Consider the following 26,947-nt stretch of genomic DNA (forward strand, 5'->3'; position numbering starts at 1 on the left):
CTCGTGATGTTTTTGTTGTTTACATTGCAAGATTTTGTTGGGACCAATTTCACAAGTGCCATTTCTTGTTGGTATGTGCAATGAACATCCCCGATTTGATAACCCTCTTAACTCTCTATTGTAATGTGCAGTATGGAGCAAGAACACTAAACTCTCTCTGTAAGAAATGACCCAATCTGTAAAATTACTTGCAGATGTTACTCTTGACACCAAGAAAGCAGTTTAAGACATACTTGTCTCTCATACCTTTCAAAGCACCATATGGTATAAAATCAATCATGGACACTGTATGTGCAATAGTTGTCTTAATATATTTACAACATACAACATGGGTTGATCTCATTTTATTTGTGTGTTCAATAAAATGTGGACTTTCTCAGCAAGTGACTTCAATTGCTTTCTAGTTTAACGAACAATACGATAGATTTATTTTAATAATCTGTAACCACTGCATTCTGAGCCTAGGGTCTTAAATCTTCAGATGATTCCTGGAAGGTATTTACACTGTAAATACGAGACGGCTTCTCGTTAATGCATTGACTGCAACAAGGCCAACGCACGACCACAGCAGAGCTCCACATCTGATGCTATGGCTTGACCTGCCAGTGAAATAGACATCACTATACTTTGCTGGTAGTCAACATATTAAAAGCCAAAGAGATGATGCATGACTATTTGATTATACCAAACAGCCCTTTTAAGTGGAATGGTACATCCTTTCCAACCAATCTTGTAGAATCAGTGCTGTTCATAGGAAACAGTTTAATGTAACCGCAGAAAATTGAGTCCAAGCACTGAACTTGGTGGCAAATACATTGCTTTTTCTTAAAGAAAACTTCCACTGAGGGTAAATACAAATATACATAATTTAAACCATTTACAAATCTTTTGACAGGGTCAGGCTTTACACAAATAGCAAGTCATTCATTTTCTATTTCATTCATTATTACTGGAGGCACACTTCTCAGGAAGAAAATGAAACATCACACAATTTATAACTCCATAAATATAAAAGTTTATTTACAATTTTATAAAAATAAATGTCTTAACATACAACAAAGGAAAACACACACACACACACACACACACACACACACACACACACACACACACACGTTAAGCATTTGTTTTGTGCACACGAGATCATCCAGATGCAAATGCACATCACAACTATATTACAACACTGAAATTAAATACTTAGAACCAAGCAACTACAAAACCATTCAGTCTAATAAGGAACAATGTTGAGAAGTTAAGCATCTCTCTGCTGCAGAGCTGCTTTTTACACCTGAGTATGTATCTGTTGTCCACATCACATTTATTTAACAAACAGACCTTACCAACATATGTGCAAATGTAAACCTGCTCCTGAAGTTAACACTTAGATCTTGCAGCAAGGAATTTTTTCTCTAGGTGTCTACCCCTGTCTCAAATAACAGCATTATTTCCTGACTGGCCACAATGCATCACTTAATAATGGTAACTTTACCATGCAAAAAATAAGTAAAGAATGATCTCTATGATGCCCGCTCCATGATGTGAGACTAACTGCAACAGGTATTGGACATGAAGTACAGCCCAGAGTTTTTGTCTGCCCTCCGGAATCACAAAAAACCATTCTGCATTTCACTCATTACAACAAGGCAGCTTTGAATTACAATTCATTATAAACACTGACATTAGGGACTCTAAATATGTTTCATATTGAAGATAGCTGTAGCTGGATACAATGGAATGCATGCCTTATTAACATTTAGTTTTGACAGTTACAAATCTTCACAGCTTGAGCAGGCTCTCTTCTTAAAAGGCATATTTCAAGGCCAACTTATGTCAGAAGAAAATACATGCGCTCTCCCTCTCCACTCCTACTATCTGTCCAATGATAGTATGTAGCACTTGATCCTGGTATCAGAGTTCAGCACCTTATGTCATATCCCTCCATTGTAAAAAAGGCCTGACAATTTTAAAATTACAAATTGATAATTTCTGTAGCAGCTATGGATATCAAGCAACAGCTGGTCTGTCAGAACTAGTATAAATCACAAATTTTCAAATGGCAGAACAGCAGCACCATTGTCATTATGATGTAACTATGATTTTTACATCTCTTGATTTTGACTGAGCATGACACTGAATACAGGATGTGAAAGTGCCACATGGTATGAACAAACTTACACTATACACACGAATGCAATAATGTTGGATCTTGTAACAAAATACTTGTAGTCAATGCTGTGTTCAACTGCATCAAATGAACACTGCATTACATCAATCCAGGGTCAAAGAACGCTTTCCTCAAGCATAAATGCACTTAACTGCAGTTAACACAACAATCACTCCGTAGTTTTGTGTTTCAGTGAAACAACTGACGTTTCACAAATGAGAGGGCATTGTGCACATACACAACTTGACAGCAGAAAAATAATTTAACAATAGCTGACTACTTATATAAATAGTATCAACTTGGTGTTGTTTCATTTTTCTTCTTAGCTTCAGCCATAATGGTGAGGGCTCCACCTTTAATCATGCTCATTGCCAGATCTTCTCCAAGCTTTTCTGCTTCTTCAAGGTCCATATATGAGAGAGATGCTGGTGCCATGCTACAAAATAGTTTTGGCATTCGGTATGGGCATTTGCTGCAATATAAAATTTTTCCATTAGCTGGTGTATTGCCGTGCTATGTTTTACAGGAGCTACATTTATCGTCGATCACAAAACTCAGCCGATGACACACAACGAAACCCACATTTATACCATTCAAATACAGTAATATCGCCATACATAAAAGGAAAAAAAGCTACAACCAATGAAATTGCCCATACTGATATTATTTTCCATATTTTCTTTTGTCCATTTTCCGTGAAAGTTCATTATTAATGCTGAAAATTTTATATTCCACAGCTATTCATTTGATAGCTCTAACTATCACCTGTGTATGTGCAAGTACCCACCTGGGAGGCTCGCCATCATCGTCTTCTTCATGATACCGTACTTGGCATACGGCTCCTCTCTTCAACGTTTGTGAACCATCCAGGCTCCAGACGGCACCAGTTAATGACAGTGTGGCTCTTGGTGTGCCATCTGTGTAAGAAGATACTACAGCTACAGGAGCGGAGCAACCACCTTCTAATGTACGCAGGAATGCTCGCTCTGAGAGTGCCCTCAGGGCTGTGGCACCATGATGCAATGGTTCCAATAATGAAAGTACCTCAAGGTCATCCTCACGGCACTCCACTGCTAGGGCACCTTGGCCCACAGCGTACATGAGTTCATTTGCATCTAGCATCTGTGGGAGGCAAAGCTAAGTAAGTATATGTGGGAACTACACACACACACACACACACACACACACACACACACACACACACACACACACACACACACACAGAGAGAGAGAGAGAGAGAGAGAGAGAGAGAGAGAGAGATCCCTGAAACAATATTTTACCTCGTTATATTTAATGATTATTTCAAAAGTAAAACGTTTTCACTTTACAAGTTTAAGGTTCCAACAATATATCAAAACACACTTGACATGTGTTAATTATACACCACCAATGTGAAATTAAAAGCTAAATGAAGGTACACCATTTAGTTTATGGGTTTACCAAACTGACATCTTTCAACCTCATCTAGTCCTCAAGCTACATTGCAGATTGATATTTCACCACAGCTAAGTATTCGTATGCACATTTGTTGGCTTCACTAAGCCACAACTAAACTGTCACCTTCCAATCTAACCTATACCCCAGACTACGCCAAAGATCAGTTTTTCAGCACAACTTACATTCCATCGTGGTGTTGTGGACTTTTAATTTGCGTATGTTTATTGGGAGTACTGAATGTTTTGGCTCCTGAAGGTACATACTGGGAAGAAATTCTGCCTCACAGTTTAAAGGAATATACACTCCTGGAAATGGAAAAAAGAACACATTGACACCGGTGTGTCAGATCCACCATACTTGCTCCGGACACTGCGAGAGGGCTGTACAAGCAATGATCACACGCACGGCACAGCGGACACACCAGGAACCGCGGTGTTGGCCGTCGAATGGCGCTAGCTGCGCAGCATTTGTGCACCGCCGCCGTCAGTGTCAGCCAGTTTGCCGTGGCATACGGAGCTCCATCGCAGTCTTTAACACTGGCAGCATGCCGCGACAGCGTGGACGTGAACCGTATGTGCAGTTGACGGACTTTGAGCGAGGGCGTATAGCGGGCATGCGGGAGGCCGGGTGGACGTACCGCCGAATTGCTCAACATGTGGGGCGTGAGGCCTCCACAGTACATCGATGTTGTCGCCAGTGGTCGGCGGAAGGTGCACGTGCCCGTCGACCTGGGACCGGACCGCAGCGACGCACGGATGCACGCCAAGACCGTAGGATCCTACGCAGTGCCGTAGGGGACCGCACCGCCACTTCCCAGCAAATTAGGGACACTGTTGCTCCTGGGGTATCGGCGAGGACCATTCGCAACCGTCTCCATGAAGCTGGGCTACGGTCCCGCACACCGTTAGGCCGTCTTCCGCTCACGCCCCAACATCGTGCAGCCCGCCTCCAGTGGTGTCGCGACAGGCGTGAATGGAGGGACGAATGGAGACGTGTCGTCTTCAGCGATGAGAGTCGCTTCTGCCTTGGTGCCAATGATGGTCGTATGCGTGTTTGGCGCCGTGCAGGTGAGCGCCACAATCAGGACTGCATACGACCGAGGCACACAGGGCCAACACCCGGCATCATGGTGTGGGGAGCGATCTCCTACACTGGCCGTACACCACTGGTGATCGTCGAGGGGACACTGAATAGTGCACGGTACATCCAAACCGTCATCGAACCCATCGTTCTACCATTCCTAGACCGGCAAGGGAACTTGCTATTCCAACAGGACAATGCACGTCCGCATGTATCCCGTGCCACCCAACGTGCTCTAGAAGGTGTAAGTCAACTACCCTGGCCAGCAAGATCTCCGGATCTGTCCCCCATTGAGCATGTTTGGGACTGGATGAAGCGTCGTCTCACGCGGTCTGCACGTCCAGCACGAACGCTGGTCCAACTGAGGCGCCAGGTGGAAATGGCATGGCAAGCCGTTCCACAGGACTACATCCAGCATCTCTATGATCGTCTCCATGGGAGAATAGCAGCCTGCATTGCTGCGAAAGGTGGATATACACTGTACTAGTGCCGACATTGTGCATGCTCTGTTGCCTGTGTATGTGCCTGTGGTTCTGTCAGTGTGATCATGTGATGTATCTGACCCCAGGAATGTGTCAAAGTTTCCCCTTCCTGGGACAATGAATTCACGGTGTTCTTATTTCAATTTCCAGGAGTGTATATTTTCGGTCATGTAAGGCAGCCTCCCTTATATCTTCCCCTTTAAAATGACCAATGAGTACATATGATCACAAATAATGTTTATACCTACATATGTGATGCCATGTTACACCATGGGCAAATAAACATTACTGGCTTTTTTTAAAATAAATTCAGAGGTCAACTAACACACGGAAGTCATATCTGTTAAGAGGCATGTTTCCAAGTCCAAGCTACAAGACGGGGGAATGACAAGATTGTCTTATTTATGGTGTTGTGACGGTCACAATACTGCCGTTCTGAACTGATTAGTGATGTCACTGCTCTCATAATTTTTGTAACATTAGGCATTTGTTTTTCCTAATCATCTGCATTAAATTAAATTTTTCTACATTTAGAGCTACCTGCCATTCAACATACAACCTAGAAATTTTGTGCAAGCCACCTCTTTTCTTCCCACAGCCTCCTTGTGCCGCTGGTCATCATCAACTACACTACACGATACTTCAACTGGGCACCTCCCAGTCATCCTCAGCTGATGATCCAAGCTCGAAATTTGGCAAGTGCCAGTGATCAAAGCTGGCAGAGTGTATCACATTCTCCACTTCAATTTATTTGTGTGCAGTTTACTGACGCACAGTTTGTAAAGCTCACCAGCGGGCATGCCTGAACCTGACTGTTTCTCTTCATTACATCCAAGAGCAGCTGTGACCACGGTTATGAAATGACAATTGCATATATTTACATCCATTTATCACTTATGCTTCTGTTGGTAACGCAAATAACTTGATATTAGTCTACTAAAATTACTTTTTATATCTTCCTTACCTCACTGATCCTCTTCTCCCAGTCCATCCTTTTTATACCAGCAGCAGCAAGCACTATGGCATCAAATGTGTCACCTTTGTCAAGTTTTGCCAGTCTTGTATTTAGGTTTCCCCTTATATCTATAACTTTCAAGTGTGGATACTTTCTGTTTAACTGAGCCTTCCGCCTGAGTGAGCTAGTCCCTATAAAAAAATAAATAAAATAAATAATTGGTGTATCAGTAGATGTACACATAATATATTGGTATGTACTCATTAATCAATGACAGAACATAAGGAACTTATCTATATCCTAGTGTCTACAATAGAACAGACAACAACCAAGAGAGAGACTACACACAAATTCATTAAGAAATCAATCTAATCACAAGATCCTCTAACAATCAACATATAAACTAATAATTTTAATAAAAATAAGATTGTCTGTCACTGATATCACACCAAAGATGTAAATGAAGTGCCAAATAATTCGCCAAATCAAATAACTATTAAAAATCACGCGGACATTCTGATGACACAAAGAGAGGAAAATGAACATATCTAATAACTGAAAGTAAAACAGTGACATCACAATGAATCCAGCTTTCCAACACTGTTTCCTATCTCACTCCGGTATTGAGAAATTTAACAGAAATCATGCCAAAATCTCTCTACATAATCTGCCTCACTTCTGTTGTTCCTTTAAAGATCACTGATAACTTTATGGGCTCTTACCTATAACGCTTCCTTCTGGCAATGTTGATAATGTCTTATTACTGTGCTTTTCATGCATAACTACTGCATCCCTTGGATCTTCTCGACTGCAAAAAAAAAATTGGAAGGATTAAAAAATATAATCTTAGCATAATTAGTACAATGATGATCTTATAAGATGCATTGAGACATACCTTAAGACCGCACCTATACACATTCCATATGGCAGAGTTGTTGGAAGATCTTTCAAAGAGTGAACAACAAAATCTACCAATTCATCCGCTAAAGCTGTTTCTAACTCCTTCGTAAATAAACTTTTTTCTCCTATTTTTGTTAAAGGTTTGTCTAATATTTTATCGCCAGTTGTGCTCATAGTGACTGGAAATAATAATGGACGTTTTGAATGCCTTCATAATGATGCAACTGCTAAATATATAAAACCAACTGCAAATACTGATTTGAAACTTATTGCCGATAACATATCAACACAAAAAAATTAGTATCTTACCGATTTCGAACTTCTTTTCTGGGTACCTCTCCTTTAGGCACGATACAACATATCTTGTCTGAATGAGGGCCAGCTGGAGGAAAAGAAAAAAATGTATTAAAACATGTTTGCTGGGCTGTTCATGGTATTTTCTGAATATATATCCACACTTACATAGTAACTTTATAGTAAGCTAAAATACTGAAAAGAAATTTAATGAAGCCCATACGCTCTACGGAGAAATGCTTTGTGTAAGTGATGCTTACTTTGACATTAGGACAGTCAATTCTGCTACAAATGACACGAGTTGCGAAAGGTGCTAGACAATGAATTTACTGCGACCTTACAATGCGATAGGTGTAACTCGTGAAATTATCAGTGACTCCATGGAAACAAATGCATATATCAGTGATGTAGAGGGACTTCGCACTTTCACCTGAGGTGACTTTTTTTTCCTGTTTTGAAATAGCACACTGCAGTTTCAATTTAAGGTGACATTGGCGTTGTCGAAGTATTTGTACTCACGCATGGTAGAAGAAACGAGGAAATAAAACAGACGTGTATCAAATTATAACCAGGTCGAGGCAACCTCCCACCTTGATTCGATTCCTTTAGTATTTTGAATCGACGCTACATTATCGTCCGGTATTAAACGAAACTAATGTTCCACTCGGTGGCCTTGCTCTGATACTTGATTAGGCCCTAATTAAGGATCTCAGTTCCAGATTTGCTCTCTCACCAGATCATGACACAAGAAACTCGTTCTGTGAGAAAAACAGTAACTGTTGACATTCCACATGAAGACTTTCCTCCCTTTTTATACACTTTTTTGTCTAATGGACATCACTACTGTCATCTGTGGGTGGGGGTGGGGGGGTTGCTAAAAAATCATGGTCATTCGTTCACAGCGAATCTAGCCCAAAAAAGCAATCAGTTGCTACGACTAGGCGCTTGTTAGTAATGAGTATTAATATAATTGCTAACGGCTACTAGAATACACGGTTTAGTCTTGTAAGAGTTAAGTTTTGGACACCCTCCGTATTTTTCATACTTCACGTATGTTAATATTTAAACCGCCATTAAAGAGAAAAACTCACCTCACTCTTCCTTGATCCGACACGGATGCAGTTGTCTCCCCTCATTTTGTACTATCTTTTAATGTAGTATATACAGCGGTTTTACTTTCGAAAGCTGCTCTAAACGAAGTAGGTCACACTTCCAGGCGATGTAATCACAACTAAGCACCAGATACACTATCACTAATTTTTATTCACATTCACCTTAAATCCACAATTACTGACACTGCAGTAGATTGTGGAAGCTAATATTATACGATGTGAGGTTTCAAGTACGTCCTCATCAGTAAGCCATGGTCATTCACAAACATTTACTACACACAATCACACTCCAACCACTTCACTCCGCTCCTGTGGTGCTACTGGCGGACACTCACGGTTTCAAGGATATTTACGTCGATCTCACTCCTTATCGATATGCTGTGTCGACGCTGACTTGCTTTGTAGCTTCGGCCCCCTCCATGTTCGGCCCCCATGGTACCGAACTCGCACGGAATCACCCGAAGCTGCTCGTTAACTGCAGAACAGCGAGCTCATTGCTACAGAGCACAGACCCAACCATGGAGGTAGAGTAAGGGGAGATGGCGCTACAGACTTACGCTATACCTTGTTTTGAAGCCAGTAGGCGGGGCCTGCCGCCATCTTCGATCCCCCAAAACATTAGCAGACGAGTGTCTACAAATGCTTCTTGTTCATCATTTCTGTCGTGTGCACTCGATATTTGTTTTATATAGTTAATGTTACAGTGTTTTAGTAAACAACACAGCATAAGGAATGCAACTTCAAACGTTTTTCTGGTCTTAAATGAGTATTCGATACAGTAATCCGACACGAAATTATGGCGCTTCTGGCCTCAGTACCGTAATTCCTTTTTGATTAAAAACTTCGAATAATCGAGAAGTATGTGCTATGAAAAGCGTGCTTTCGTAATCCATTTCTATTCACTTTCATTGTGTTTGTGTCAATAATTGATAAAGCCAGAACTCCAAAAGCAATGATTGATAGTTTAGAGGCACAGATTTGTATTCGTTGCATTTTCAAGTCAAATGCAAACTTTAAATGTTCAAGTTTGCAAGAAACTTACCTTATTTCCTTTGGTGACCCACAGATGTATGCAGGGATGTGATAAACAAACCAGTTGTCATGTCAACAAAGTGATAGATTCGTTAAATTACGAAGGAAAAAAACTGAATTTAAGATTTTCAGGCCAATTGTAGTTTACACATCTGCTTTGTTTTTAAATTGTATCTACCAAGTGACTTCAGTGTGGCAAATAACAGCAATTTACAGGGTAACACGACAACACAGTTATTTATTTATTTTATTTATTTATTTATTTATTGTTCCGTGGGACCAAATTAAGGAGAAATCTCCATGGTCATGGAACGAGTCAATACATGAAATTATAACACGATATTAGAAACAGATAAAATGAAATATAGAAAAAAAAACATATTCAGGTGACAAGTCATAAGTTTAAATGAAGACAATCAGCAATGTAACACTGGAATTTGCTTAATTTTTTAGCTCTTCCAGGAGCTCCTCGACAGAATAGAAGGAGTGAGCCATGAGGAAACTCTTCAGTTTAGACTTAAAAGAGTTTGGGCTACTGCTAAGATTTTTGAGTTCTTGTGGTAGCTTATTGAAAATGGATGCAGCAGAATACTGCACTCCTTTCTGCACAAGAGTCAAGGAACTGCATTCTACATGCAGATTTGATTTCTGCCTAGTATTAACTGAGTGAAAGCTGCTAACTCTTGGGAATAGGCTAATATTGCTAACAACAAACGACATTAAAGAAAATATATACTGTGAGGGCAATGTCAGAATTCCCAGATTTTTGAATAGGGGTCGACAAGAGGTTCTCGAACTTACACCACATATAGCTCGAACAGCCCGTTTTTGAGCCAAAAACACCCTTTTTGAATCAGAAGAATTACCCCAAAAAATAATACCATACGACATAAGCGTATGAAAATATGCGAAGTAGACTACTTTTCGTGTTGAAGTGTCACTTATTTCAGATACTGTTCTAATGGTAAATAAAGCAGCATTTAGTTTCTGAACAAGATCCTGAACATGGGCTTTCCACAACAGCTTACTATCTATCCGTACGCCTAGGAACTTGAACTGTTCCGTCTCGCTTATAACATGCCCATTCTGTCTGATTAAAATGTCAGTTCTCGTTGAATTGTGAGTTAGAAACTGTAAAAACTGAGTCTTACTGTGATTTAGCATCAAATTATTTTCCACAAGCCACGAACTTATTTCATGAACTAAATTATTTGTTACTGTTTCAATATTACACACAAGATCCTTCACTATCCAGCTGGTGTCATCAGCAAACAGAAATATTTTTGAATCACCTGTAATACTAGAAGGCATATCATTTATATAAATAAGAAACAGCAGTGGCCCCAGCACCGACCCTTGGGGAACGCCCCACTTAACAGTGCCCCATTGGGACTGAACATCACTACCACTCTCAATATTGCGGAGAATTACCCTCTGCTTTCTGTTCTTAAAGTAAGAGGCGAACCAATTGTAAGCTACTCCCCTTACTCCATAATGGTCCAACTTCTGCAGTAATATTTTGTGGTCAACACAGTCAAAAGCCTTCGTTAAATCAAAGAAAACACCTAGCGTTCGCAACCTTTTATTTAATCCGTCGAAAACCTCACAGAGAAAAGAGAATATAGCATTTTCAGTTGTTAAACCATTTCTAAAACCAAACTGAACATTTGACAGCAAATTATGTGAATTTAAATGCTCCAGTAACCTTGTATATACAACCTTCTCGATAACTTTAGCAAACACCGATGGCATAGAAACAGGTCTAAAATTGTCAACATTATCAATGTCTCCCTTTTTATAAAGTGGCTTCACTACCGAGTATTTTAATCGATCAGGAAACCGACCACTCCTAAAGGAAAAGTTACAGATATGGCTAAGTACTGGGCTAACATACATAGAACAATACTTCAGTATTCTGCTAGATACCCCGTCATATCCATGAGAGTTCTTGGTCTTTAGTGATTTAATTATTAACTCAATCTCCCTCTTGTCAGTATCATGGAGGAGCATTTCAGGTAACAGTCTCGGAACACTTTTTTCTAAGAGCGCTATATGATTCCCTGTTGGAATTATGTTTCTATTTAGTTCACCTGCTATATTCAGAAAGTGATTATTAAATACTGTACATATATGCGACTTATCAGTAACACGGACATTCCCACTACGCACTGATTCTATATCCTCGACCTGTCTCTGCAGACCAGCAACTTCCTTTACGACTGACCATATGGTTTTAATTTTATCCTGAGACTTAGCTATTCTATCTGCATACCACATACTTTTTGCCTTCCTAATAACATTTTTAAGCACCTTACAATACTGTTTGTAATGGGCTGCTGCATTTAGATTTTGACTGTTTCTAACGTTTTGATATAATTGCCACTTTGTTCTACAAGATATTCTTATCCCTCTAGTCAGCCACCCAGGCTGCCTGTTTGTGCTAGTACCCTGTTTTAAACGTTGTAACGGAAAGCAACTTTCAAAGAGCATGAGAAAGGTCTTTAGAAAAGCATTATATTTATCGTTTACTGTCTCAGCGCTATAAACATCTTGCCACTCTTGTTCCTTTATAAGGTTTACAAAGGTCTCTACAGCAACCGGATCAGCTTGCCTGAACAGCTGATGACTATATTTAACACGAGTTGCAGCATAAAAATCTTTTAAAGTTAAAATTTGCGCATCATGATCTGAAAGGCCATTCACCTTTTTTCTAACAGAATGCCCTTCTAGTAATGAGGAATGAACAAAAATGTTGTCTATGGTTGTTCTACTGTTCCCTTGCACTCTCGTTGGAAAGAATACGGTTTGCATAAGATTATATGAATTAAAGAGGTCTACCAGCATCCTCTTCCTTGCACAATCACTTATACAATTAATATTGAAGTCACCACATATAACTAACTTTTTGTATTTCCTATAAAGTGAACCAAGAACCTCCTCTAGCTTTAGCAAAAATGCTGTGAAATCGGAGTCTGGGGATCTATAAATAACAACAGTTACAAGTTTAACTCCGTTAAATTTAACCACACCTGCACAACATTCAAACACCTTTTCAGTGCAGTACTTTGAAACATCAATTGACTCAAATGCGATGCCGTTTTTCACATACATGGCTACTCCCCCACACCGGAAAGAGCTCCTCGAAAAGCAGCCAGCCAACCTGTATCCTGGTAAAGGAAGCCTCTGAATTATCTCCTTATTTAAGAAGTGTTCAGATATACCAATAATTTCAGAGTCAACATCTATAAGCAGTTCACTAACTTTATCCCTAATACCTTGTATATTTTGATGAAATATACTAATTCCCTCATTACTCGGATACCTAAGCTTTGTCAAAAGTGATTCCCTTGTTAGAGAGACTTCCCTTAATGTAATGATCTAAATAGCCTGGACTTAGATAGGGAACTTTGCTTTAACAAACATGTAACCCTTTAAGTACTTATAATTTAACCACTCTAACAGGTGTTCCATACATTTTACTGAAGATTTAATTAACTACATGTAGTTACATTACTTTTATATTAAGTCATTGCATTTTAAAACATTAGTCCCCATTCCCAGGATATTTCTTGCCAAGACTTTTCAGGTCCTTGGGAATAACCAAACAATGAAAACCAAGTGTATTGCTTATCTCCAGAGAGCTCTTCGAGTTGGATTGATAGGAAATCTAACGTCAAATCACAGAAATAAAACCATACTGTAAAACTTGAAAAGTGCATCAGAATTTCAAGTATATACAAGAAAATAGCGCTTAAATAGGTCCACTTACGAATGAAATGTGACTTGTTTAAACTTTAGACTACAATCAGAACGATTAGTACACCCGTAAGCAACACAAGCCGGCATTTTTTTTTTTTTATCAAAACACTTCACGACCACACGGAATCAAACAACCAGAAGCGAATGTTTTGGGGTAGCTAACATGGCGGATCTTCACTTGGGTCGGCTTCAAGTTTGTGACGTCATGACAACTCCTCTTATTTTTACCTCCATGGACCCAACGTTGTCAAATGATGAGGCTTACCTTTGCGCTGAGAAGACGGAAGAGAGAAGAAAGCAGTTGAGAGGAAGGGGCATTGCATAAAGTCGGTAACAACAATTCGTGGAAAAGTTGAAGCATCACTTGCAGAACTTTTATTCTTTATTTACGACATCTGTAGCTAATACTTGCAGGCCGCGTCAGATTATCATTTCTGCTCTCCTCGAATACACTGCTGGTACCAATACACTGGTTCAGTCCAATATTACCCGATCTGTTAAAATTGCATATAAACTAGGAAAGTAATACCTACTTGGACTGAAAACTCAGTTGTTCTAAATGGGAGGTTTGTAATATCTGGGTACATTGCGTACTGTACAGTAAAGCTTTTTTCAATAATAATCATAATACCAATGTCACTTCATTCGTATTGTAGCTAGAGAATCTAATTAACACACGTATGCAATGCAAACTTGCAAATGTTATTTTATCATCAGCACTTTACGTTTGTACACAAATAGGTGATTTGAGCTTGACAAATATTTCTTTTGCTTATTCTACACAAGTTCGTTTTATTCTTATTGATATCGTTACATGGGTATAACTTGCGGTTATACTGTTATTCCTGTTGTTGTTTCCTCTGACATAGAAATAATTTTTTTCGTGTTGTTGGATATTCGTGACAGTCCTCACTAATTCGTCTGATCTTGCAAGATTTATTCTTGACACAATATTATAATATGAACGATTTCCCAAGTTGTTACAAGAATATCCCTTTCTTGTCTGTCAGTTACATTCCAACTATGGTGTACAGAAGTTCACAGAATATAAGTGTTGCAAACAGAAACATCAAGACTGTTGTAGAAAGAAATCTTTTGCCCCCAAATTGTCTTTCGTTTGCAGCAGCCACTGTTCCAGTTTGTAGGAAATAAAAAAGTCACGTTCTGATTTGTTAGTTCAGTGATGAAATTAAATGCAATCATGATATCTTGATAGTTTTTTGGGTGGTGAGAAGGGGGGTGGGGGGGCGGGGGGTCTGGATGTATTTACTTTTCCAGTATACAGGGTGAAGAAAAATGCCGCAGTTCGAGAGTGGCATGCGATTCCTCATACAGATTCAAGGAAAAATTTTATCTAGCAAAATCAAAAGGAAAAAAATAAAGGCAGTAAGACTTGGTTGAACGTCCTGTCGACGTCGAAGTCATTAGAGATGGAGCACTAGCTCGGATTGTTTCAAGCATGGGAAAGGAAATCGGCCGTGTCCTTTCAGAGGAAGCATCCCAGCATTTGCCTGGAGCGATTTAGGGGAATCACAGGAAACCTAAATCTGGATGGCCGGACATGGGTTTGAACCGCCGTCCTCCCGAATACAAGTCCAGTGTGCTAACCACTGCTCCACCTCGCTCAATCTAGCAAAATCAAATTGGGTGAATTTCGAAAACAGATGTATGAAAACGAGGAGCTGGCAACACTGTCACACTGTGCAGCACATCGGAATGTATAGTGGAATGTGTATCACCCTATTTTACTGTACTAGCAGTCGTAGCTCACAGAGTAAGCTACGGGGACATCAACCATCATTATTCGAATTCTCTTCAGGTTCCTTTTTATTTTTAGACGTCCATTCCTTAGTTCTCGTCGTTTGTAAGTAGGAAATCATTTTGTCACATGACAGTAGTCTATCACACGATAGTGCGATCCATCAAACTGCATGCATGTGTCTACTAGCTGTGCAGTGCACAACCATAACTGCTCCTGTGACATTCATGTAGGGCAGCTTCACGATAGAGTACACGGTAAGTATGTTGATAGGCTTTTGGTGCTGGATGCATCCGATAACAAAGCTACTGCTACTGCTCGTGCATACGCTGCACGATACCCTCAAAAATCACGATAAGAATGGTTTTCGTCGCTTGGAGCAATGCCTTCGGGATATCGGTAATCTTCGTCCACAAGTAACAGACAGAGATCGTCCAAGAGCTAGACATACTCCACAAACAAAGGACGCATGTATTGAAACAGTTCACCGGTCACCTCGGCGAAGAACCTGTGATAGTCCAAGATAGTTCCAGATACTTCAAAGATCGGTTGCTGAGCCGCACGGTCTAGGGCGTCTTGCACGGTCCGCCCGGCGGAGGTTCGAGTCCTCCCTCTGGCATTGGTGTGTGTGTCGTCCTTAGCATAAATAGTTTAAGTTAGATTAAAATAGTGTGTAAGCTTAGGGACCGATGAAACTTAGCAGTTTGGTCCGATAAAACCTTACCACAAATTAAAAAAAAAAATCAAAGTTGCTGAAGTGTTACACGATGAAGAACAGCATCTATATCATTACACATGAACTCAACACCAGTGGCCAGAAGACTGCACTCGATGAGTATAGTTTCGCGAATGGCTTTTGCACCAAGTGGAAGCTAACGAACATTTTATGTAAAACATAATGTGGACTGACGAATCTAGCTTCACTCGTGAAGATATTTTCGACGTCCACAGCAGACATTATTGGTCAGAACACCGCCCACATGTCGCCCATGAACGTGGCTTTCAGGCACGCTTTGGCATAAACCTGTGGGCTGTAATTGTGGGTGGAGTGATTTTGGGCCCTTACCTATTGCCAGACAAGTTGAATGCGCCTCCATATCCTACATTTCTTTGAAATGCTTTGACACATTAGAAAGTGCTCCACTGGGTGTTCAGCAATATCTATAGTTTCAGCATGATGGTGCACTGCCACACTTCGGAATGAATGTGCGTGATAAATATTTAAATGAACAGTTTCCAGGGAAATGTATTGGTCGCGGAGGTCCAAAGCTCTGGTCTTCTCGTTCTCAGGACTTTAATTCACTAGAATTTTATTTTTGGGAATACTTAAAGGGACAAGTTTATAGTACCCAGCCATGGATGTACCAGCCAGTTCAGCAACGGTGGATGCAGGTGTGTTGTGTAAGGTCCAGCAAAGTAAGATCCAACGAGTGGTGAAGTGTTTGCAAATGTAAGGTGGTTACTTTGAACATCATCTTCAAAGTGAACGTTACTCATACATTTACATACTGGCTCTGTGAACATAAGCCTGGACTCAAACATACAGAATGGAATTATTTATATGTAGCATAATGTGCAGTCTAGTGTAGCCTACCTATTGTGTTTTTTGTACCTCATAGGTTACAGACGATGTTACTGTATCTACTGTTATTTTCTACTGGCTTTATCTGTGTCATGAACAAAACAAAATCTCAGGTTACTGAAGCCAGCCTTCAGTTGCCTGAGATTGCAGTGGTGAGTGTGTGTGTCTATTTTTGACGAAGGCCTTACTGGCCGAAAGCTTTATTTGTGACAGTCTTTTTGTTGTACCTATCTGCGACTCAGCATCTCCGCTATACGGTGAGTAACAACTTTCCTTTTCATAATAATGTTACATTCCATCCTGGATTTTCGACTGTTTGAACAAAATGAAGTGGTAGTTTACGTATTTAAGATGTTCGTGCTATGTCACAATGTTTGAATAAAGGTAACAGCAACACAAGGAAATACAAAGACACAGCATCGTGGAAATGTAAATTGAATACAAATTGATGCTTTAACTGAAAAAAAAGGATGTTTGGCGCACACACCAATCGAACATCATCTCACTGAGTTTTTAAATTTTTTTTATTGGTTGTTGTATCTGTTCATGATGGACATCCCATGATGCTTGTTCAAGTTCAGCATTGATCCATTCACTTAGTTTTTTTTTATTACAGAGGGCAGCTAACCTAATGACCGAACACGGGCTGAGCTACTGTGCCGGCTGGCGCTAGTGGGACAGCTCCGGCACAACGTACAGTTCATGCTACCTGTTCTTGACCACACTGCACGCAGTTACAACGTTGCCAGAACCTCGTTTCTTAATACACATTTCTACTAAACACATTGGCAGGACTTGGTTTTGCTAGATACACTTTTATATCGAACTGGGGTGAGGAAACGTTTGCCAACAACCGAGTGTGGCATTTTGTCTTCACCCTGTATATGTGGTTTACTCTATCACAGAGTGCTCATACTTTTATCCTGTATTTTACTGACTAACTTCGAATATACTGTCTGAACAATTTGGGAATAACGTTTGACCATTTTACTCAAATACTGCAAAATGCCAGAAGATTGTTAGAGTGTTGCTTTTTTCTGAGGTAAATTTTTTTATCAAATCACACAACATGTGGTATTTTACAAAATATTTCCACTGATGTTGTTGTCAGAAATATATTCAAGTGCATTTCCTAATCCCACAAGTGTTTTGTAGACTGGCTATGAAATCGATATGCAACAGCAAGGAACAACAACCTGAGATATACTTAGCAGAGAAAACTGACAAGAGTCATCCAGTATTGGCCATAACAATGATTGTACTCGATGTTTGTCACATCAATAAATTCATTTTAAAGTGCAGTATAGGATATTGATCCTAAATAATATTCCAGTTATTTTGGTAGTTGCAGGCACTTTAATTCAAAGTGTGGTCTTCATGATGTTGAGCCTATAAAGCTGTCTGAGTTGCAGAAGTGGATGTGTCATTCAAAAGCATGATTTTGCAAATGACAAGTTTGTGATGCATTGGCTATAGGGTTCATCAGAATCCTCACTCTTAGAACCATTACTTATATGATTTTAATATTGAGAGACTGCATTTCGACTGTCAGAAGCCTTTACAATCTCTTCTGTCTCGCAAGAACTTAAATAACTGTTTGTGATGGTGATTAATCACAAACAGTGTGTTAACAGTATAGCATTCAAGTAAGTTATAGAACCCCCTGCCTGTGGAGTTACTCAGAACAAGTCGTTGTTCACAATACTTAATTACTGTGTGTAATAAAATCTTTGGCAAAATAACAATAGTGGAGAGATTTGGGCCTAGAAGATAGTATACCTAGGAACACATGATGTTTTTGAGTGCTACTTAAGTTTAGTGTCTGATTTTAGAATCACATAAAGGAATCCGCACTAGAGTCTGCCATACACAGTTTCTGCTGTTTTTGTTTTTGTTGTTAGACATGATATTCTGTTTTGTGCACATTTGTAAACGATTTTACATTCTATACATGTAAATCTTGTATAATATGTTAAAGCTATTAGGAATATGTTGTTAACTCTCTAGGTAGAGAATTTTATGTTGAGTAAAACGCTATATATTTTTAAAACTATTTATGTAACAAGAGGACAGCTAAGTCATACTTCATCTGTCATACACCATATGGTACCTTGAATCAGAAGAAGATGTTTTACTATGTAACATGTGATACTTGCAAATGAATCTAATTTCTTTAATGTATTAACAATTTTACCTACCCTGAAAATGGAAATTTATGTTAGTTTCCAATAGCTTCTACTTCAAAATGTAGTTAACTTGTAACTAGTTTTTGATAATACTTCTGTTTAATTTGAGTTCACTTACTGATTAATGATGTGAAGTAGAGTAATAATGCAAAAGGTTGAGTATTACATACAATACTGACAAAATTTGCTCGACTGCAAGGCTTTTAAATTTCAATTGAATACTTGTTTCTAGGTACATGACCAAGTTGTACCTTGGAACACGTTTTCACATTTGCAAAAATCTTAATTATCTGGAGCAATTTTTGTAATTTCAGAAAAGGACAACAGTGTATAAAAATGAATACCATCACTTAAAAACATAATAAGATAATGAATCAATTCAATTCAATTTATTATCATCCATTTTATCATGTGCATGATATAGGAATTGTCACATGGAAAGAGAGAGAGAGAGAGAGAGAGAGAGAGAGGGAGAGAGAGAGAGAGAGAGAGAGAGAGCACAATTTACATTTTTAACAATTAAGGGAGATAACATTTTCGTAACTACACTTTAACATTTTCATAATTACTCTTTACATATTTTGTCTTCTTTTTACATGCAAGATAAAAAAAACAGAGGTTTACACAAAAAATCAAAAGATGAACACTATCTGTTTGGATAGCAAAGAAATTCATCAACATAACAGAAACTCTGACTTTCTAGTAGCCTCTTTAATTCTATTTTAAATATATGTGAGTTTTGTATGTTTTTGGTAAGGCTTTGAACATTATTTTGGGTAGATACATCACACTATTTTGGTACAGGGCTTTTGAATGTATGTTCCTATGGAAATAATGCCTGTTTCTGGTTTGATGGAGGCGAAAGTCTGAAAAGTGTACCAAAGTACAAAACTCTCCCCTACATATGATAAAATATCCTGCAAAAAGATCCTAACGTCTGACATTTAACTGAAAAGATTTCTTGTTGTGTCACACTGATATGAACACAATGTGCATTAATATTACCATTTGGGGTAAAACGTTTTTATCATCAGAAAAAAATTACCAACAGTTCTTTATAAGTCTGTAGGTCTTCCAAATTTCTCGTTTTATATAAAAAATGATTTCAACAAAGAGATACTTGTTCCAGGTCATATAGACCTGAGCAGAACAGTAGGGCTTGTAAGCAAGACACAAACTGCCGCTCTGACTTTGTAACTTTGTTGTTCAAAGAGGAGTTGTGTATCATTCCACTCTAGATTTTAACACCTTTACTGCAGCTGCAGTGCAGGCAAAAATCCAGTCCAGAAATTAAAAGATCATTTTGAACACTGCAAGAAGAAGAAATGAATAGCCATGCAAGTCTTTCTGCTTCTTTTAATTCCCGATAATTGACAACACTCCTCATCATCTATTAAAGCAAGTCTCCACTTTGAACTGCTATTTTATAGATAAATAAAATATATAGATCTAATAATTTAGAATGCATCGCATTGAACAGTTTCTTAATATGTAAGAGACCCAACCAACAAATATTTTAATTTTTGTTATTTATTACAATATTACAGATATTTGAGAAGTAAATGCAGCACAGAGATTTTCTGATTTCGATGATAACTCAGATATGCCTGGAAACTGAATAAATATTGTGAATTCTGACAACCAAATGGTATCCACTGTAGCCAGATTCAAATTTTTTGAAAAGATAAAATAAGTTTAAAATTGTGGGAAATAGAATATAGTGAAAAATTTAGCATACACAAGTGGCAGACTTAAAAATGGCAAGAAATGCTCTCTGTTATACGATTCCTAGCTGTGCAGATAGGGTGCTGCATCTTCTCCACGGGGAAAATTTTCGACTTCGCTCATCTTGTAGATTTACCACATTGGTATTGTAGTTGTACATTGTTTTGTAGGGTTTAAAAGATAAAGTAAAACAATTATATGTGTCATTCGCTTTTACCTTCTCCCATCTCTCATCTTCAGGCGAATTAGTGGTTTATAACATTTTTTTTCCAGGTTATAGCCATTTGTCTGTTTTGAGAGTCAGAGACTACTGGCTCCATCCAGCAAAGAAAAATATAACGTACTCCATTGATTCACTTGAATGTGTGGGTTAAACACTCGACATGTGTCATAGGAGAAAATAAAAGTGACTCACGCAGGTTATTGTTTTCATTTATCTTTTATGTTATAAACAGTCACAGTTTTTAAACCACAGTCCAACATGGACGGCATAGGATTCGTTACGGAAGGTTTATCCCAAATGCAGATTGATGCTTGAGTTCTCATGGGGTGGGGTGAAGTCACAGTTTATTACTGTATATTACACCTCCCTTATGCGAAAGGTAACTTGCAGTTACTCTCACTTTTAACGTGCCACATATACTCAGGATTTTAATAATAATAACAGTAAAGTATATAAGACTAGTGACCTGCTCCAGTTTCGCACAGATAGCACAGGTGAATGACATGTCTGACATAGCAGCAGTGTTACGTAATTGAGTACTACAACTTTCACTCAACTAAAAAAAAAAGAGGGAATACAATTAAAGCAGTGCGCACCAGGAAAGTTCTCAGGAGTCACGAATGTGGCATTTGGAGTGGCACCTTATATAATGATGGGAAATGCGGTCCGCCAGAATTCAGCGCAAGCTATGGCTTTTTGCCGGTCTCCTGACTGCAACGCCAGTGCAGCGCAACCATAACGGAGTTCGGTGCAAGCTACAGCCATTTGCCAGCTGTACAATTCCAGCGCCTGTCTGGCATGAGGTACATTTTCTGCATGACCTTTAACCACATTTCTCTTCACATACCTGAAACATTAAATCTGTATTAAAATATCTGTTCTTATCAGCTTAATATCTGATATATCTGGCAATGCAGTTCGTTTAGGTTGCAGTGAGGTGGCCGTATGTCTATCTTCCATGTCCAAAAAACCTATCTTGTGTATCGGTCTATCTATAAGAGAAAACTGTACCAAAAGCCTAACAGTAGTTTCTGAGATTAGTCTTCACATACAGGCAGAAAAATACGATGGCAGAATGAGTTCTGCCATTCACCGCTAGATGGGAATGACATCATTTTCAGAATGGCAGAGGCCATATACACACAAACTTCAGATCAGTCTATCTATTAGTGAAAACCGTATCAAAACTCCTACAGTAGTTCCCGAGACTAGTCTGAACATAAAGACTGAAACTGTGGCAAGGGGACTATTATTACATATATGTTGAAGAAGATAGAAGAAGAAGACATAACATAACTTTATAGTATAATGATGAATTGGTTACAGCAGTGCTTAGTACTTCAGTTTACCATAACTTCCAAGAAATTACAGTCCACAGATATATATAATTTAAAAAGCATTTGTCTGAAAATTTGAGATATACAGGGAGTCCAAGAAGTCCCCACATTCCTCTTGAATTTGTACAATTGGGGAAATAGGTCGTTATCTGTTGGTATCAATGCTTTGAAGCTGACAGAAAATCTTGTTATTCTTGTATTCTTTTCTTTAAGTTGTGAAGCCATGGCTACTGTTGCATTGTTAAGGGGTGATTAGTGGTGCTCATATCTGTGTGTGTGTGTGTGTGTGTCCACGAGCGTCCATGGACAGGGAAAGCAAAAGCAATGACAGAGATAATGAGTGTGTTTAGATATATAGATTTGGCAAGGCACCACCCCGTAAAGCAACTTTAATTGATTGGGAGAAAAGTACTTTCACTTCAAGCAGTGTCTAGGCAAGCCGCATATTGGATTTACAAAAATGTGAGAGGAGACCGGTGCCGCTGGCATTCAATCAACTCAGTCACTTCTAGTGATATCTCTCTAATGATATCCATTTGCATAACAGCAGCTGAATTTTGTGTACTGAGGTCAACGAAGCTTGACAACATTAAAAAAAGATTGCAAAATGAAAGGAATTGGGTTGAAGACTGTGTATAAATTATCTGGCAACAGTATGGAGCAATGTGTTGTGATTTTTATTGGCATAATTTTCAAAGGCTTTAACTCGCTTAAGAGTGATATTTTCTGATGAATGAATGATGTATCACAGTTGACACAGGAGGAATGTGGTTTTCTGGTCTAAGGAAAATCCCTATTATGTGCAAGAGTTGGAACACATTCCATATTACGGAATGGGCCAGGTTATCATCACTATACTTGTTCAAACCATATTTTTTTAAGGGTGCGTGAATGGAAATTCTTACTAGGAGCCACGCGGGGTAGGCGTGCAAGAATCCCATGTAGAGCTTGTGGTGGAAAATCAACAACAGTATCAAATTTTACGAGAATGTCAGCGATGGAGATAGCGGAAATAGTCTTTATAATTGGGCCCAAAACTGCCAATCTAGGTACTCTTAAAGACAGACTGCCCATGGCACTAACATTTCCAGCACCAGCTAAGTTTATTCTATTTAATATTTGATAAAGTTACAGTAATTGCTATGAAATAACATTACATTTATTTCATCATGACACCCAAAGACGTTCAAAGGCCAGTTATGACAGATGGCTTGAACCATTTGTGGACATACATTATTTGAACTTTCCTACTGATATTAAATTAAGGAACCACTTATAAATTCTCGGTCCTGAATGTCTTTTTCAACACACAATATAGTAATATAATCAATAAATACCACAACATATAAAATTATAGATACAATAGCATAACTTGGAGTTAAATGGGAATTTTTTGAGTTCCAAAAATATTACTTTCAAGTAAAACTTCACTTGTTTCCCTATGTTAATTGATCTATGTGTATCTGTATCTTCCCCATCGCGTATTTCTTCAGTTTACATCTGTTCTTTTACTAAGAAGGGATGTCAATGATTTTTACCAGATTATCCTGTAAAAGGTCTAGTAATTGGATATTAGATTTCGGAATTAGTGATTGTAATAAAATTTAGCTCAAATGGGAGGGTCAAATACAAAGAAGCACCTTACTAATGCAACAGCTTAAGTGCATGGGACTGAATGGAAGACCTATAATCTTATAGCGAAAATATTAGCTGTTGTGCCATTGCTTGTTTAACAAAGGGATGCTGTGACCATGTTATTTGAAACTGATACAATGACAGAATAATTTGAAGGCATCGGACTTTGTAATCCCCAAACTAAAGTTTGAGAAGACGTGGCTCTCAGATACCTTGGCTGTGAAATTTGCACTAACAGCATTGACAATTTCTACTGGTCAAATGGATCTCTTTGTTATTGGTATCCAGCGACAGTCCCACAGGCAATCTAAAGCTGTAACAAGAAGCATGGTAATTGTTTGCTATAGTGATGATTAATGTTAATTAAATTATTAGAACAACTGATTGAATTAACTTTAACATATTTTACGATATCTACGTTAAATGTTCACATTAGAAGATGGTTACCGCAAATGTAATGGAAAAGGCGACTAGTCGTAATTAGAGGTAAAACAGAAATGTGTCTCCTCCACAGCAGCGAGGGAGACGTAAAACAGTCGTTCATTTATTTAAACAAAATATATCACAGAGCCTAGTTAAAGGCTCTTAAACGCAGTTCATCTCTGCTTTATTGAAATCGGGTGTTGCATATGTTATAAAACTGCTTTGCCTGATTCCTTGAATTATGGGTATTCCGATAAATTCCTTCCGTGGAGATGTTAAAGGCGGTAGCCATTTCAGCCAGCAAACTTCACTTCTTATCTCAGTTTCTGTAGTCCATTAACTGCACATTCCATAACGCTGCCTTTCTTTGAATAAACTAATTAAATGCACAACTTCATCCTAGGCCAATTTCCTAGCAGTTTCTTAATTACTTTTCTAGCTGGCATCACTGACGTTCACTCATAGTGCGAGAACGGAAAAGACACAGGGTTTTGCCATCACGTCGTCCCAGCTCTAATCAAGCGACCTACAAAAAACCAAACCTGGAAAGCCAATGGGAAAGCGCTGTGTTTCATGCACGTGCGTTTAAAATGAGATAACTTCGAAATTGGAAACAAGTAATTATTGTTGCCCATCTAAAGCACCGCCGCTTCTTTGAAAATTTGCCTATTTCTGTGAGAAAAATGTTTCCTCTGGAAATTTTATTTATTTGCGAAAACAGTACTTACTTGTGAAAATTATGTTTAGTGTTTTTTTCGTATTGCTGTTTTACACAATGAAATCAGATAAACTATTTGTGTATGAAGTGAAATCTGCACTTTATAGAATAGTTTCTACCACAAATGTTTGGTGTACTTTACAGCTGAATGTTTGTTAGTGCAGTGGTAAAAACAAGCACTGTATCGTGAATGCTATTAAATGGGCGCCAAATAAATTGTTTGAAATGCAGTCATTTACACAGTGTGTAAACGCTTAGCATTATATAGAAAACTGGTATTTCTCATAATAATGTTTGATAGTGTATTCAACACAGCATATAAATGAAATGGTTCAAATGGCTCTGAGCACTATGGGACTTAACATCTGAGGTCATCAGTCCCCTAGAGCTTAAACCCAACTAACCTAAGGACATCACACACATCCATGCCCCAGGCAGGATTCGAACCTGCGACCGTAGCGGTCGCGCAGTTCCACACTGAAGTGCCTAGAACAGCATATATATTATAATTTGACACATTTGTTGTATCAAATACTTTTACATTTTGATATAGATATTTGGTAAAAAAAATATTCTGTTACAAAATGTAGGCTTTAGTCACGAAAACTAGATCTCCTGATGTTGTTTCAACTGGATCCCTTACATTTTACGTTTAAGGTCTTCAGGTATTAGACCATCCTCTTACTCTCTTGGAATTCTCTTACTGATTCCAAGAGGGAAATAGGGAGGATTGATCAAAGAAAGTGAAGTCTGTCTCACATGCCTAAAGCTGTTGATATAGTTCAGAAACAGGTGAACAGGAAGAAGACCAGTGAACTGTTTAATGTTGCAAAAACAACTCTTATGAGGATGTCCAACAAGAAGTACAGTATACCTGACGAAGCAGCAAAAACGAAAGGAGGCAAACCTACACTTTTGCATAAAGATCATAAAGAAAACTGGTTTAGTGTTGTCTTGCCATGGAAACTTCTTTCTCCATGCTTACTCGCAATGACTTGTGAAGAACTGCCATACAACTGGCAAACAGAAATAACACTGAACACTCATTCATAGGCGAAATTGATGGGAAAATGTGGGATAGTTCTTAAATGAGACAAAGCCAAATTGTCAGAAATAAATCCTATAGGAACATCCTATAACAGGGCTCCTGAGTTAAGTCAGGAAAACGCATATAAATTCTATAGCTTTCTAGAAGATGTTATGATTATTCTTGCTTCGAAACTAGGTTTTTTTCTCCGGTTTAATACCTACTTCTAATGTTGTTTAGCCTTATTTTGATTATTTGTACATGGAGTCCGATTTTGATAGCTATTTTTGAGACTCGCTAAGTTTAAAGCTTTTAAGAATATTTTTTTCATAATAACTTTTCGTTTATTAAAATGTAAATGGTGCATAACATTATAAAGTTATATTACATCCTTTTAAAACCATTCTGTTACTATTTTCAATTTTTTAAAATAAACTAAATGGGGTCAGCTTTTAGGGATTTTCCTGTCAAAATGTCATTGTTGCTCGTTTGCTCACGACAGATTAAGCTGCAGTCTTAGGTTTCTGCCTAACGACGTTCATGGAAATAGCAACGTAGTCGGAAAAACAAAAACAGCCAAATATGTCTGACAAGGAAGAATACGAATATCATTGCTGATCTCAGAATCCAACACAAACGCGAAGATGAAAAAAACAAACTCTTTCCATAGAACAAGCAGCGAACCTGAGACCTTTGCCACGGGAATACGATGCCTCAAACCATACAACCAAAGCAAACGTTGAATACGATAAACAAAGTTATTTTTCCGTCGATGCATCGTTAATTGATAATTGGGTGAGATGTCTGTGATAAATCTTCTATGCGATAAAAACAAATTTTGTAAACAAACGAAAATAAACCTGCCCGCAGGTGGAACATTGCGCTTTCCAACTTGCCTTCCAGTTCTGGCTTTTTATTGGTCACCTGTGTAGGACTGGGACGATGTGGTGAGTACAGCGCAAAAAACTGTTGTTTCTGTTCTCGCAGTCATAATGCATTTCCAACACAATAATTGTCTAAACTGTCCCGACGATACCGTTCCTGGTTTATAAAGCCACTTGGTGGATGTGGTGCTGTTGGCAGCGTGCTAGTGTCACATTCATGTTTTCGTGTTAA

General features: G+C 38.6%; 1 protein-coding gene across 1 annotated transcript; it reads right to left on the reverse strand.

Moving 5' to 3' along the window:
• Positions 1-991: 991 nt before the first annotated feature.
• On the reverse strand, positions 992-8,768 carry LOC126236153 (porphobilinogen deaminase). The gene is made up of 7 exons (XM_049945239.1): positions 8,405-8,768; positions 7,329-7,401; positions 7,015-7,198; positions 6,842-6,927; positions 6,129-6,310; positions 2,952-3,286; positions 992-2,636 (listed from the first exon to the last, which is right to left on the reverse strand). The coding sequence occupies exons 1-7, from the start codon at positions 8,447-8,449 to the stop codon at positions 2,459-2,461; spliced, it is 1,083 nt and encodes a 360-aa protein (XP_049801196.1). The 5' UTR covers positions 8,450-8,768; the 3' UTR covers positions 992-2,458.
• Positions 8,769-26,947: the final 18,179 nt, after the last annotated feature.

The sequence above is a fragment of the Schistocerca nitens genome, chromosome 2 (genome assembly GCF_023898315.1).
Source record: "Schistocerca nitens isolate TAMUIC-IGC-003100 chromosome 2, iqSchNite1.1, whole genome shotgun sequence".
NCBI lineage: Eukaryota > Metazoa > Arthropoda > Insecta > Orthoptera > Acrididae > Schistocerca > Schistocerca nitens.